Below are 15,952 nucleotides of genomic sequence, written 5' to 3' on the forward strand. Positions count from 1 at the left end.
TTCCCTCGGAGTAATTGTACCAGTACCCCCAGCAAAAAGGGGTCTAGGGTACTATTCAAACCTTTTCGTGGTCCCAAAGGAGGGCACGTTCCGACCGATTCTGGACCTAAAGTGTTTAAACAAATTTCTGGCTGTTCCATCGTTCAAAATGGAAATGATCAGATCTATTCTGCCCCTAGTTCAAGAGGGTCAGTACATGACGACAATAGACTTGAAGGATGCCTATCTTCATGTGCCAATCCACAGGGATCACTTCAGGTTCCTGAGATTTGCATTCCTGGACCAACATTTCCAGTTTGTGGCCCTTCCCTTTGGTCTGGCGACGGCCCCGACAGTCTTCACAAAGGTTCTAGGGACGCTACTTGCAGTGGCCAGATCCAGAGGCATTGCTGTGGCGCCCTATCTGGACGACATCCTAGTCCTGGCGCCGTTGTTCATTCTATCAGAGGATCACTCGAGGGCTCTTCTTTTGCTCCAATCCCATGGTTGGAAGATAAACTCAGAAAAGAGCTCCCTGATTCCCAGCAACAGGGTGGAGTTCCTGGGAACGATTATAGATTCTATGTGTCCAAAGAAATGTTGAACTCTCAGGTGTGGAAAAGTGAAATAACTTTTATTAGGTAGACGGCAACGTTTCGGGGCACCTGCCCCTTTGTCAAGCTTGACTCTCGTTCAGGCTAAGAAGCCGGTCACTCGTCACATCTATCATAAGGTGTGGAGGACTTACTTGTCCTGGTGTGAAAGCATGGATATCCTTGGCACAAGGTTAAGGTATCCAGGATTCTGTCCTTTCTCCAGGACGGTTTGGAAAAAGGACTTGCCGCTAGTTCTTTGAATGGACAGATTTCGGCATTATCTGATATTCAGTCCTTTTGTTTAGGCTTTGTCCAGAATCGGGCCTGTTTTTAGACAGTCCACTCCTCACTGGAGCTTGAACTTGGTTCTGAAGGTATTGCAGAGGGTTCCGTTTGAACCTATGCACTCTATTGACATTAAGATTATTTCCTGGAAGGTTCTCTTTCTGTTGGCTTTTGCATCGACTCGCAGAGTCTCTGAGTTGGCGGCCTTGCAATTTGAGCCTCCTTATTTGGTCTTTCATGCTGATAAGGCTGTTTTGCGCACTGGTTTGGGATTTCTTCCCAAGGTTGTGTCTAACCATAACATCAATCAGGAAATAGTAGTTCCTTCTTTGTGTCCTAACCCCTCTTCTCCTAAGGAGAGGTTACTTAATTTGGACGTGGTTCAAGCCTTGAAGTTTTATCTTCAGGCTACAAAGGATTTCAGACAATCTACATCTCTTTTTGTGGTGTATGCAGGGAAGCGCAAGGGGCAGAAGGCCTCTTCTACTACTTTGTCCTTTTGGTTGAAGAGCATGATTGGCTTAGCCTTTGAGACAGCGGGACATAAGCCTCTTTAGAGGATCATGGCTCATTCGACTAGAGCTGTGGCTTCTTCATATGTTTATATACCTTAAATATGGACATATGTTTATATACCTTAAACGTTTTTAGCACTTTATGGCACTTTTCTGTTTTATTGAGGTTACCGTCACCTTAAATTTAGTGTATGTGGGTTTAGTTTGCTCATATTTTAGTGCTGAGCTATACACAGTCTATGTCTCTTTAACAGAATCACAGAAAGGCCATCTTTACACGTGTAGTCTATGAATAAGCGCCACTAGAGGGTGTGAAACGCATCAGAGGTTTCTTGCTGGAGAGCCTCTTGTCTGTATGTATTTTTTAATTGTGGAAGAATAGTACACGTGTGGAGATGGCCTTTCTGTGCTTCTGTGTATGTTCAGTGGTTGGATTTGCAACTTGTTAGGCCCTCCAAGTGTGATGGGAAACATTTTCTACATTTTTAAAACTGGAGTTACATGGAGTATACACTTCTGATTGCATTTTTATGCTAGCGTTATACGGCAGCGGGCCTGGAGCAGAACACACTGGTGTGCAAATGATTAAAGTCTATTTCTCTTACATGCAATAAAATATTCAAATTTCCTTTGGGTTTCTTTGCTTTTATGTTCGCTGGTAGCGTTTCTGTGCTGCTGTAATCTTGTGAGGATTAGGACTGGTGGAGATGGTTGAGATACCCTGATCATATCAGAGCTTTGTTTCAAATTGTCAGTATTGCCTGTGTAGCTGCTGCTACTGCTGTTTTTTGTAAGAACTTTCCAGAGCTTGTTACTGGCAAAACCACTCTAGATGAGCTTATGGTTTGCATAATTCTTCTGAGAACAGCAAATAGCTTTATTTGTGATGCAACTGTGGAAATAATTTGCATTAATAGCTTCAATCTTGGTCTGCTAATTTGGTTTCTAATGCAGATTATGTTCTCTTCCTTTTCAGGATAAATCTCCATTTGGGCCAGGACTAGATGCTAGTTTTACTACAGTCACTAGGGGTAAAGGCGTGTGCAACTAGTGCTTGTTTATTGGATCAGCTGCAGTTTCTACTCAGGACCAGTAGTGCTCTGCATGCCCCAAGCGGGGCTTTAACTATATGATTTACCCCTTTGAGGGGGTTAAACACATAGTGTTAGTGTCGATAGTGTTAAATTAAAATTTTCTGTCAGATTAGAGCATATTATTATAACACAATAGTGGCCCTTTAAATAAGTTAAAAAAAGAACAGAAAAAACAACTCTTCAAATCAATAATTAAATTATATTCTTCATCCTGTTCCCTTTCTCAAATGTTATGAATGCAGTGCTTACATATTAATTAAAGGGACACTGAACCCACATTTTTTTCTTTCGTGATTCAGATAGAGCATGCAATTTGAAGCAACTTTCTAATTTACTCCTATTATCAAATTTTCTTCATTCTCTTGCTATTTTTATTTGAAATGCAAGAATGTAAGTTTAGATGCCGGCCCATTTTTGGTGAACAACCTGGGTTGTCCTTGCTGATTGGTGGATAAATTCATCCACCAATAAAAAAGTGCTGTCCAGAGTTCTAAACCAAACAAAAAGCTTAGATGCCTTCTTTTCCAAATAAAGATAGCAAGAGAACGAAGAAAATTGATAATAGGAATAAATTAGAAAGTTGCTTAAAATTGCATGCTCTATCTGAATCATGAAAGAAAAAATTTCGGTTCAGTGTCCCTTTAATTTACAAATATGTTTTGTAAACTAAATATTCGCTACATTTTCATAAAAATAAAGTTTGTTGTGAATCCAATGGAAAGTCACAAACATTTGAGCTTTTAACAAACAGATTTCAGTGGATTTTTCATTCAATTTTAAACTATGCTTACACGTTGGCACTTGTATGTTGGCTCCCCTATATAGTTCCTTTTCACTACAGTTACATTTTCTGTTCAAGAGTGGATAATTACATAACATAGGGAGTGGAGTTATGGTGAGAAGGGGAAGCACAACTTCTTTTCAATGTGGGCAGGAAACTAAAAACAGTAATACTTCACCAACTTGTGCTTCTCTTATGTTATGAGTAGAACCCATATTCAGGAGCTTTTGTTATGTGTTTCAGTAACGACCAATTCAAGAGAATATAGTCAAGTATTTTGATGTCTGTTATCAGCGGACATGTTATTTATGCTGAGGTTTTGTTTACTTCTATTTTAAAATTTAAAAGATAGCTAACAATTTTTCTTTGTTTTCTTTCAGCCTACATACAGCGACATTGCTGCAAATCCAAAAGTTCTAAAGTGGATAACAGAACTTACAAAACTCAAAAAGCAAGTAAAAGGTAGGTAGAGTTGCAAATTTGTTGAAAGTAATGGAATACTGAATAACAATAGCCGTTTTAGAGGCAGAGCACCTTTAAATGTTATCATAAATTAATAAATTCAAACTTTTTAACATCCTAAAATATAGAGTTGTCTGAAGTTTATAGGATATATGTAACTTGCAGTACAAACTGCCCACATCGCCTCTCACCCACAGCTTGACAACAAAAGTGTAATGTGAGATGTCATTATAGAACTTTATTGATTTGCTTATTTTCCCTGCACTTTGCTCGTGCTTCAAACTTTAACATGTAAATTTCAATTATGTATTTCTAGTACATAAGTACGTATTGTAGTACACTTTTATGTACTTTACTGTGATGTGTTTCTCTTTGTCTGTATGGTTTAACTCCTCACCTTGCGCTAAAGACTACAAACAGTGTACTCAAAGAATTAGGTGGAAGGAAACACGGCAGTCAGAATTTAACCATCATTGTCTCTACTGGCTCCCCTTCCTCTCTTTTTCATGCACTTTTAATGTTTTCATGATATACAGTAATTTGCTTGAGGTAAAAGAAAAAAAGAAATTCTAAACACTTGGACAAATCTTTTTGGAGAAAATGTCCTTTCAGGTGAAAATTGAGAAGGCAATGTAACATATGACTATAACTACACTGCATGTTTAATTAGCACACATTGATTTCTTGAGTCAGTAGTAGTTATAAGGGGGAGCTATATCACCATACTCTGGGATGTTTCTAGACTTTTATATTTGAGAATGCAAAAAAGGTGACCAGAAACCTTAATATCAAGGGTTCAGTGGTATAGCGGAACTACTAACCATTCCTACCTTTATATATATATTTATATATATTTTTTTTTTAGTTCACACTTCCCACTCCTTTAGTTTTTCCTTGCTCTTTGAATATAACTGGAGGTGTAAAAAAAAGTTATTGGCTTGTAGATTTGGCGTTGGAATCACTTTTGAGGATGGGGGGTGCTATAATAAGGAAATAGTGTGTGTAGAGTGCACTGCCCCCCCCCCCAATAAATAAAATAACTGCCAATGTCCCAATCCTCAATAATTGCAACGGTCTGTTCTAGGACATAATTTTTTAATCAAAATTGCATCTTTACTCAGTCAGCATAATAAAACATAGAGTAACATAAAGATTGGGTTGTAAATGTATTTTTGTTCATACAGATGGTGAGTCCACAATACATTACTCATGGGAATTACTTCTCTACCACTAGGAGGAGGGAAAGATTCCCAAACCTCAAGATGTCTATAAAATCTCTCCCATTTGAAGAATGAAGATGTGCATGTGTTTTTCATAGAAAGGTGTTTTCAGTTTATTTTGGGCACGGTTCCCCTCAGAGTACAATGCTTGACAGAGGGATGTATTTCAAAACAAATAACTTCAATCACAAACAAAAAAATATTGTGAATAAATGTGATATAAAAAGGATATCAAGTGTATAGTCCTCAGTTCCTCAAAGGGAAAAAGAGAAAACACAAAACATACGCCTAGATTTAGAGTTTTGCGGCCGAAGGGGTGCGTTAGCTACGCATCTTTTTTTTCTAGCGCTGCTTCTAAACAACGCTGATATTTAGAGTTCTCAGAAGGGCTGCGTTAGGCTCCAAAAAGGGAGCGTAAAGGCATATTTACCGCCACTTCAACCCTCAATACCAGCGTTGCTTACGGTAGCGGCTAGCTGGAAAAACGTGCTCGTGCACGATTCCCCCATAGGAAACAATGGGGCAGTTTGGACAGAAAAAAAACCTAACACCTGCAAAAAAGCAGCGTTAAGCTCCTAACGCAGCCCCATTGTTTCCTATGGGGAAACAGTTTCTAAGTCTGCACCTAACACCCTAACATGTACCCCGAGTCTAAACACCCCTAACCTTACACTTATTAACCCCTAATCTGCCGCCCCCGCTATCGCTGACACCTGCATTACACAATTAACCCCTAATCTGCCGCTCCGGACACTGCCGCAACCTACATTATACCTACTATAATAAATAGTATTAACCCCTAATCTGCCCTCCCTAACATCGCCGCCACCTAACTTCAAGTATTAATCTGCCGACCGGACCTCGCTGCTACTATAATAAATGTTTTAACCCCTAAATCTAAGTCTAACCCTAACACCCCCCTATGTTAAATATAATTTTAATCTAACGAAATAAAATTAACTCTTATTAACTAAAGTATTCCTATTTAAAACTAAATACTTACCTGTAAAATAAACCCTAATATAGCTATCTAGTTAAAATAATTACAAAATTACCTGTTAAATAAATCCTAAACTAAGTTACAATTAAACCTAACACTGCACTATCAATAAATAAATTACCTACAATTACCTACAATTAAATAAACAAAACTAAATTACAAAAAAAAACACTAAATTACAAAAAATATAAAAAGATTACAAGAATTTTAAGCTAATTACACCTACTCTAAGCCCCCTAATAAAATAACAAAGCCCCCCAAAATAAAAAAAATTCCCTACCCTATTCTAAATTACAAAAGTTAACAGCTCTATTACCAGCCCTTAAAAGGGCTTTTTGCGGGGCATGCCCCAAAGTAATCAGCTCTTTTGCCTGTAAAAAAACACAATACCACCCCCCAACATTACAACCCACCACCCACATACCCCCCTTAAATAAACCTAACACTACCCCCCTGAAGATCTCCCTACCTTGAGCCGTGTTCACCCAGCCGGGCACCGATGGACCAAAAGAGAACATCCGTAGCGGCAGAAGTCTTCATCCTATCCGGGCAGAAGAGGACATCCGGACCGGCAGACATCTTCATCCAAGCGGCATCTTCTATCTTCATCCATCCGACGAGGAGCGGCTCCATCTTCAAGACCTCCGGCGCGGAACATCCTCTTCCTTCCGACGAATGAAGGTTCCTTTAAGTGACGTCATCCAAGATGGCATCCCTCGAATTCCGATTGGCTGATAGGATTCTATCAGCCAATCATAATTAAGGTAGGAAAAATCCGATTGGCTGATCCAATCAGCCAATCAGATTGAGCTTGCATTCTATTGGCTGATCCTACCTTAATTCCGATTGGATGATAGAATCCTATCAGCCAATCGGAATTCGAGGGACGTCATCTTGGATGACGTCGCTTAAAGGAACCTTCATTCGTCGGTAGTCGTCGGAAGGAAGAGGATGTTCCGCGCCGGAGGTCTTGAAGATGGAGCCGCTCCTCGTCGGATGGATGAAGATAGAAGATGCCACTTGGATGAAGATGTCTGCCGGTCCGGATGTCCTCTTCTGCCCGGATAGGATGAAGACTTCTGCCGCTACGGATGTCCTCTTTTGGTCCATCGGTGCCCAGCTGGGTGAACACGGCTCATGGTAGGGAGATCTTCAGGGGGGTAGTGTTAGGTTTATTTAAGGGGGGTTTTAGAATAGGGTAGGGAATTTCTTTCATGTAATTAGCAAGAGTCCATGAGCTAGTGACGTATGGGATATACATTCCTACCAGGAGGGGCAAAGTTTCCCAAACCTTAAAATACCTATAAATACACCCCTCACCTCACCCACAATTCAGTTTTACAAACTTTGCCTCCCATGGAGGTGGTGAAGTAAGTTTGTGCTAGATTCTACGTTGATATGCGCTTCGCAGCAGGCTGAAGCCCGGTTTTCCTCTCAGAGTGCAGTGAATGTCAGAGGGATGTGAAGAGAGTATTGCCTATTTGAATTCAATGGTCTTCCTCTAGGGGATCTATTTCATAGGTTCTCTGTTATCGGTCATAGAGATTTCTTCTCCTACCTCCCTTTTCAGATCGACGATATACTCTTATATACCATTACCTCTACTGATTCTCGTTTCAGTACTGGTTTGGCTATTTACTATATGTAGATGAGTGTCTTAGGGTAAGTAAGTCTTATTTCTATTTATGACACTCAAAGCTATGGTGGGCACTTTATATGTAAAGTTCTAAATATATGTGTTTAAACTTATATTTGCCATGATTCAGGATATTCAGTATTCCTTCATTCAGACTGTCAGTTTCATTTTGGGAAAATGCATATAAATTTAATTTTTCTTACCTTCAATTTCTCCAACATAGGTGTGTCCGGTCCACGGCGTCATCCTTACTTGTGGGATATTCTCTTCCCCAACAGGAAATGGCAAAGAGCCCAGCAAAGCTGGTCACATGATCCCTCCTAGGCTCCGCCTACCCCAGTCATTCTCTTTGCCGTTGTACAGGCAACATCTCCACGGAGATGGCTTAGAGTTTTTTAGTGTTTAACTGTAGTTTTTATTATTCAATCAAGAGTTTGTTATTTTGAAATAGTGCTGGTATGTACTATTTACTCAGAAACAGAAAAGAGATGAAGATTTCTGTTTGTATGAGGAAAATGATTTTAGCAACCGTCACTAAAATCCATGGCTGTTCCACACAGGACTGTTGAGAGCAATTAACTTCAGTTGGGGGAACAGTGAGCAGTCTCTTGCTGCTTGAGGTATGACACATTCTAACAAGACGATGTAATGCTGGAAGCTGTCATTTTCCCTCTGGGATCCGGTAAGCCATGTTTATTACGATTGTAAATAAGGGCTTCAAAAAGGGCTTATTAAGACTGTAGACTTTTTTTGGGCTAAATCGATTGATTATTAACACATATTTAGCCTTGAGGAATCATTTTATCTGGGTATTTTGATATAATAATATCGGCGGGCACTGTTTTAGACACCTTATTCTTTAGGGGCTTTCCCAAAGCATAGGCAGAGCCTCATTTTCGCGCCGGTGTTGCGCACTTGTTTTTGAGAGGCATGGCATGCAGTCGCATGTGAGAGGAGCTCTGATACTTAGAAAAGACTTTCTGAAGGCGTCATTTGGTATCGTATTCCCCTTGGGGCTTGGTTGGGTCTCAGCAAAGCAGATACCAGGGACTGTAAAGGGGTTAAAGTTCAAAACGGCTCCGGTTCCGTTATTTTAAGGGTTAAAGCTTCCAAATTTGGTGTGCAATACTTTTAAGGCTTTAAGACACTGTGGTGAAAATTTGGTAAATTTTGAACAATTCCTTCATGTTTTTTCGCATTTGCAGTAATAAAGTGTGTTCAGTTTAAAATTTAAAGTGACAGTAACGGTTTTATTTTAAAACGTTTTTTGTACTTGTTATCAAGTTTATGCCTGTTTAACATGTCTGAACTACCAGATAGACTGTGTTCTGAATGTGGGGAAGCCAGAATTCCTATTCATTTAAATAAATGTGATTTATGTGACAATGACAATGATGCCCAAGATGATTCCTCAAGTGAGGGGAGTAAGCATGGTACTGCATCATTCCCTCCTTCGTCTACACGAGTCTTGCCCACTCAGGAGGCCCCTAGTACATCTAGCGCGCCAATACTCCTTACTATGCAACAATTAACGGCTGTAATGGATAATTCTGTCAAAAACATTTTAGCCAAAATGAACACTTATCAGCGTAAGCGCGACTGCTCTGTTTTAGATACTGAAGAGCATGACGACGCTGATATTAATATTTCTGAAGGGCCCCTAACTCAGTCTGATGGGGCCAGGGAGGTTTTGTCTGAGGGAGAAATTACTGATTCAGGGAACATTTCTCAACAAGCTGAACCTGATGTGATTGCATTTAAATTTAAGTTGGAACATCTCCGCATTCTGCTTAAGGAGGTATTATCCACTCTGGATGATTGTGACAAGTTGGTCATCCCAGAGAAACTATGTAAAATGGACAAGTTCCTAGAGGTGCCGGGGCTCCCAGAAGCTTTTCCTATACCCAAGCGGGTGGCGGACATTGTTAATAAAGAATGGGAAAGGCCCGGTATTCCTTTCGTCCCTCCCCCCATATTTAAAAAATTGTTTCCTATGGTCGACCCCAGAAAGGACTTATGGCAGACAGTCCCCAAGGTCGAGGGAGCGGTTTCCACTTTAAACAAACGCACCACTATACCCATAGAGGATAGTTGTGCTTTCAAAGATCCTATGGATAAAAAATTAGAAGGTTTGCTTAAAAAGATGTTTGTTCAGCAGGGTTACCTTCTACAACCAATTTCATGCATTGTCCCTGTCGCTACAGCCGCATGTTTCTGGTTCGATGAGCTGATAAAGGCGGTCGACAGTGATTCTCCTCCTTATGAGGAGATTATGGACAGAATCAATGCTCTCAAATTGGCTAATTCTTTCACCCTAGACGCCACTTTGCAATTGGCTAGGTTAGCGGCTAAGAATTCTGGGTTTGCTATTGTGGCGCGCAGAGCGCTTTGGTTGAAATCTTGGTCGGCTGATGCGTCTTCCAAGAACAAGCTACTTAACATTCCTTTCAAGGGGAAAACGCTGTTTGGCCCTGACTTGAAAGAGATTATCTCGGATATCACTGGGGGTAAGGGCCACGCCCTTCCTCAGGATCGGCCTTTCAAGGCAAAAAATAAACCTAATTTTCGTCCCTTTCGTAGAAACGGACTAGCCCAAAGTGCTACGTCCTCTAAGCAAGAGGGTAATACTTCTCAAGCCAAGCCAGCTTGGAGACCAATGCAAGGCTGGAACAAGGGAAAGCAGGCCAAGAAACCTGCCACTGCTACCAAGACAGCATGAAATGTTGGCCCCCGATCCGGGACCGGATCTGGTGGGGGGCAGACTCTCTCTCTTCGCTCAGGCTTGGGCAAGAGATGTTCTGGATCCTTGGGCGCTAGAAATAGTCTCCCAAGGTTATCTTCTGGAATTCAAGGGACTTCCCCCAAGGGGGAGGTTCCACAGGTCTCAGTTGTCTTCAGACCACATAAAAAGACAGGCATTCTTACATTGTGTAGAAGACCTGTTAAAAATGGGAGTGATTCATCCCGTTCCATTAAGGAACAAGGGATGGGGTTCTACTCCAATCTGTTTATAGTTCCCAAAAAAGAGGGAACGTTCAGACCAATCTTAGATCTCAAGATCTTAAACAAGTTTCTCAAGGTTCCATCGTTCAAGATGGAAACCATTCGAACTATTCTTCCTTCCATCCAGGATGGTCAATTCATGACCACGGTGGATTTAAAGGATGCGTATCTACATATTCCTATCCACAAGGAACATCATCGGTTCCTGAGGTTCGCATTCCTGGACAAACATTACCAGTTCGTGGCGCTTCCTTTCGGATTAGCCACTGCTCCAAGGATTTTCACAAAGGTACTAGGGTCCCTTCTAGCTGTGCTAAGACCAAGGGGCATTGCTGTAGTACCTTACTTGGACGACATTCTGATTCAAGCGTCGTCCCTTCCTCAAGCAAAGGCTCACACGGACATTGTCCTGGCCTTTCTCAGATCTCACGGATGGAAAGTGAACGTGGAAAAGAGTTCTCTATCTCCGTCAACAAGGGTTCCCTTCTTGGGAACAATAATAGACTCCTTAGAAATGAGGATTTTTCTGACAGAGGCCAGAAAAACAAAACTTCTAGACTCTTGTCGGATACTCCATTCCGTTCCTCTTCCTTCCATAGCTCAGTGCATGGAAGTGATCGGGTTGATGGTAGCGGCAATGGACATAGTTCCTTTTGCACGCATTCATCTAAGACCATTACAACTGTGCATGCTCAGTCAGTGGAATGGGGACTATACAGACTTGTCTCCGAAGATACAAGTAAATCAGAGGACCAGAGACTCACTCCGTTGGTGGCTGTCCCTGGACAACCTGTCACGAGGGATGACATTCCGCAGACCAGAGTGGGTCATTGTCACGACCGACGCCAGTCTGATGGGCTGGGGCGCGGTCTGGGGATCCCTGAAAGCTCAGGGTCTTTGGTCTCGGGAAGAATCTCTTCTACCGATAAATATTCTGGAACTGAGAGCGATATTCAATGCTCTCAAGGCTTGGCCTCAGCTAGCGAGGGCCAAGTTCATACGGTTTCAATCAGACAACATGACAACTGTTGCGTACATCAACCATCAGGGGGGAACAAGGAGTTCCCTGGCGATGGAAGAAGTGACCAAAATCATTCTATGGGCGGAGTCTCACTCCTGCCACCTGTCTGCTATCCACATCCCAGGAGTGGAAAATTGGGAAGCGGATTTTCTGAGTCGTCAGACATTGCATCCGGGGGAGTGGGAACTCCATCCGGAAATCTTTGCCCAAGTCACTCAGCTGTGGGGCATTCCAGACATGGATCTGATGGCCTCTCGTCAGAACTTCAAAGTTCCTTGCTACGGGTCCAGATCCAGGGATCCCAAGGCGGCTCTAGTGGATGCACTAGTAGCACCTTGGACCTTCAAACTAGCTTATGTGTTCCCGCCGTTTCCTCTCATCCCCAGGCTGGTAGCCAGGATCAATCAGGAGAGGGCGTTGGTGATCTTGATAGCTCCTGCGTGGCCACGCCGGACTTGGTACGCAGATCTGGTGAATATGTCATCGGCTCCTCCTTGGAAGCTACCTTTGAGACGAGACCTTCTTGTTCAGGGTCCGTTCGAACATCCGAATCTGGTTTCACTCCAGCTGACTGCTTGGAGATTGAACGCTTGATCTTATCGAAGCGAGGATTCTCAGATTCTGTTATCGATACTCTTGTTCAGGCCAGAAAGCCTGTAACTAGAAAGATTTACCACAAAATTTGGAAAAAATATATCTGTTGGTGTGAATCTAAAGGATTCCCTTGGGACAAGGTTAAGATTCCTAGGATTCTATCCTTCCTTCAAGAAGGATTGGAAAAAGGATTATCTGCAAGTTCCCTGAAGGGACAGATTTCTGCCTTGTCTGTGTTACTTCACAAAAAGCTGGCCGCTGTGCCAGATGTTCAAGCCTTTGTTCAGGCTCTGGTTAGAATTAAGCCTGTTTACAAACCTTTGACTCCTCCTTGGAGTCTCAATTTAGTTCTTTCAGTTCTTCAGGGGGTTCCGTTTGAACCCTTGCATTCCGTTGATATTAAGTTATTATCTTGGAAAGTTTTGTTTTTAGTTGCAATTTCTTCTGCTAGAAGAGTTTCAGAATTATCTGCTCTGCAGTGTTCTCCTCCTTATCTGGTGTTCCATGCAGATAAGGTGGTTTTACGTACTAAACCTGGTTTTCTTCCAAAAGTTGTTTCTAACAAAAACATTAACCAGGAGATTATCGTACCTTCTCTGTGTCCGAAACCAGTTTCAAAGAAGGAACGTTTGTTGCACAATTTGGATGTTGTTCGCGCTCTAAAATTCTATTTAGATGCTACAAAGGATTTTAGACAAACATCTTCCTTGTTTGTTGTTTATTCCGGTAAAAGGAGAGGTCAAAAAGCAACTTCTACCTCTCTCTCTTTTTGGATTAAAAGCATCATCAGATTGGCTTACGAGACTGCCGGACGGCAGCCTCCCGAAAGAATCACAGCTCATTCCACTAGGGCTGTGGCTTCCACATGGGCCTTCAAGAACGAGGCTTCTGTTGATCAGATATGTAGGGCAGCGACTTGGTCTTCACTGCACACTTTTACCAAATTTTACAAGTTTGATACTTTTGCTTCTTCTGAGGCTATTTTTGGGAGAAAGGTTTTGCAAGCCGTGGTGCCTTCCATTTAGGTGACCTGATTTGCTCCCTCCCTTCATCCGTGTCCTAAAGCTTTGGTATTGGTTCCCACAAGTAAGGATGACGCCGTGGACCGGACACACCTATGTTGGAGAAAACAGAATTTATGTTTACCTGATAAATTACTTTCTCCAACGGTGTGTCCGGTCCACGGCCCGCCCTGGTTTTTTTAATCAGGTCTGATAATTTATTTTCTTTAACTACAGTCACCACGGTACCATATGGTTTCTCCTATGCAAATATTCCTCCTTAACGTCGGTCGAATGACTGGGGTAGGCGGAGCCTAGGAGGGATCATGTGACCAGCTTTGCTGGGCTCTTTGCCATTTCCTGTTGGGGAAGAGAATATCCCACAAGTAAGGATGACGCCGTGGACCGGACACACCGTTGGAGAAAGTAATTTATCAGGTAAACATAAATTCTGTTTTTCAATTGACTTTTTTTCAAAAATTGCGGGCTGTTAGGCTCGCGGGTGTAGAAAATACTTCTATTTATTGCGTCATTCTGGGCGCAAGACTTTTTTGGCGCAAAAATTTCGTCATTTCCGGCGCCATAGTTGGCGCCGGAAGTTTTTTCGTAATTGCGTCATTTTTGACGTATGTGTATTGCGGACGTTTTTTTGGCACCAAAAAATATGGGCGTAATTCTTGGCGCCAAAATGTGTGGGCGTCATTCTTGGCGCCAGTTTTTTTTCACATTATTTCAGTCTCACTTTTCAGTTGCTTCTGGTTTTCTAGAAGCTTGTTTCATTTTGCATTTTTTCCCATTCCTGAAACTGCCATTTAAGGAATTTGATAATTTTGCTTTATATGTTGTTTTTTCTTTTACATATTGCAAGATGTCACTACCTGACCCTGGATCAGAATTTACTTCTGGAAAAGTGCTGCCTGATGTCGGTTCTACCAAAGCTAAGTGCATTTGTTGTAAACTTTTGGTAACTGTTCCTCGGCTGTTGTTTGTGATAGTTGTCATGATAAGCTATCAAAAGCAGATAGTATTTCCATTAGTAATAATCCATTACCTGTTGTTGTTCCTTCAACATCTAATGTTCAGGATGTTCCTGTTAATGTTAAAGAATTTGTTTCTAAATCTATTCGGAAGGCTCTGTCTGTTATTCCTCCTTCTACTAAAGTAAGAGGTCTTTTAAAACTTCACATATTTCAGATGAATTTTTAAATGACCACCATCATTCTGACTTATCTATTTCTGATGTGGATCTATCTGATTCAGAAGATTCTTCCTCACATATTGACACTGATAAATCTTCATATTTATTCAAGATGGAGTTTATTCGTTCTTTACTTAAGGAAGTGTTGATTGCTTTAGATATGGAGGAGTTCTAGTCCTCTTGATATTAAAACTACTAAGCGTTTAAATGCAGTTTTTAAACCTCCTGTGGTTATTCCAGAACTTTTTCCAGTTCCTGATGCTATTTCAGAAGTAATTTTAGGGAATGGAATATTCTGGGTACTTCATTTACTCCTTCTCCAAGGTTTAAGAAATTGTACCCTTTGTCATCTGATAGATTAGATTTTTGGGATAAAATCCCCAAAGTTGATGGGGCTATTTCTACTCTTGCTAAACGTACTACTATTCCTACGGCAGATAGTACTTCGTTTAAAGATCCTTTAGATAGGAAGCTTGAATCCTTTCTAAGGAAGGCTTATTTATGTTCAGGTAATCTTCTGAGACCTGCTATTTCTTTGGCTGATGTTGCTGCAGCTTCAACTTTCTGGTTGGAGGCTTTAGGGCAACAAGTGTCAGACCATAATGCTTATAGCATTGTTAAACTTCAACATGCTAATAACTTGATTTGTGATGCCATTTTCTATATCATTAGAATTGATGTCAGGTATATGTCTTTAGCTATTTTAGCTAGAAGAGCTTTATGGCTTAAGTCTTGGAATGCAGATATGACTTTTAAGTCAACATTGCTTTCTCTTTCTTTCCAAGGTAGTAAATTATTTGGTTCTCAGTTAGACTCAATAATTTCAACGGTTACTGGAGGGAAGGGAGCCTTTTTACCTCAGGATAAAAAATCTAAGGTTAAATATAGGGCTGCTAATCGTTTTGGTTCTTTTCGTCAGAATAAGGAACAAAAGCCTGACCCTTCCTCTAAAGGAACAGTTTCCGTTTGGAAACCTTCTCCAGTCTGGAATAAATCCAAGCCTTTCAGAAAGTCAAAACCAGCTCCCTAATCCGCATGAAGGTGCAGCCTTCGTTCCAGCTCAGCTGGTAGGGGGCAGGTTACGATTTTTCAAAGATTTTTGGATCGATATGATTCAAAGTCTATGGATTCAGAACATTGTTTCACAAGGGTACATAATAGGTTTCAGGGTAAGACCGCTTGTGAGAAGATTCTTTCTTTCACGCATTCCAGTAAACCCAGTGAAGGCTCAAGCGTTTCTGAAATGTATTTCAGATCTGAAGTCAGCTGGGGTAATTATGCCAGTTCCAGTTTTGGAACGGGGCCTGGGGTTTTACTCAAATCTGTTCATTGTACCAAAGAAGGAGAATTCCTTCAGACCGGTTCTGGATCTAAAAATATTGAATCTTTATGTAAGGATACCAACATTCAAGATGGTGACTATAAGGACTATTCTGCCTTTTGTTCAGCAAGGGCATTATATGTCAACAATAGACTTACAGGATGCATATCTTCATATTCCAATTCATCCGGTTCACTATTTTTTATCTTTTCTGGTTCTAGGAAAGGTCAGAAGGCTTCTGCCATT

General features: G+C 41.3%; 1 protein-coding gene across 1 annotated transcript in view; it reads left to right on the forward strand.

Annotated features, from left to right (window-relative positions):
• Nucleotides 1–15,952, forward strand: part of FAM13B (family with sequence similarity 13 member B) — a 794,661-nt gene that overhangs the window by 543,690 nt on the left and 235,019 nt on the right. The window contains exon 13 of the mRNA XM_053717251.1: nucleotides 3,631–3,712. Within this exon, the coding sequence (XP_053573226.1) occupies nucleotides 3,631–3,712 (82 nt within the window). The remainder of the gene's footprint in view (nucleotides 1–3,630; nucleotides 3,713–15,952) is intronic.

The sequence above is a fragment of the Bombina bombina genome, chromosome 6 (assembly GCF_027579735.1).
Source record: "Bombina bombina isolate aBomBom1 chromosome 6, aBomBom1.pri, whole genome shotgun sequence".
NCBI lineage: Eukaryota > Metazoa > Chordata > Amphibia > Anura > Bombinatoridae > Bombina > Bombina bombina.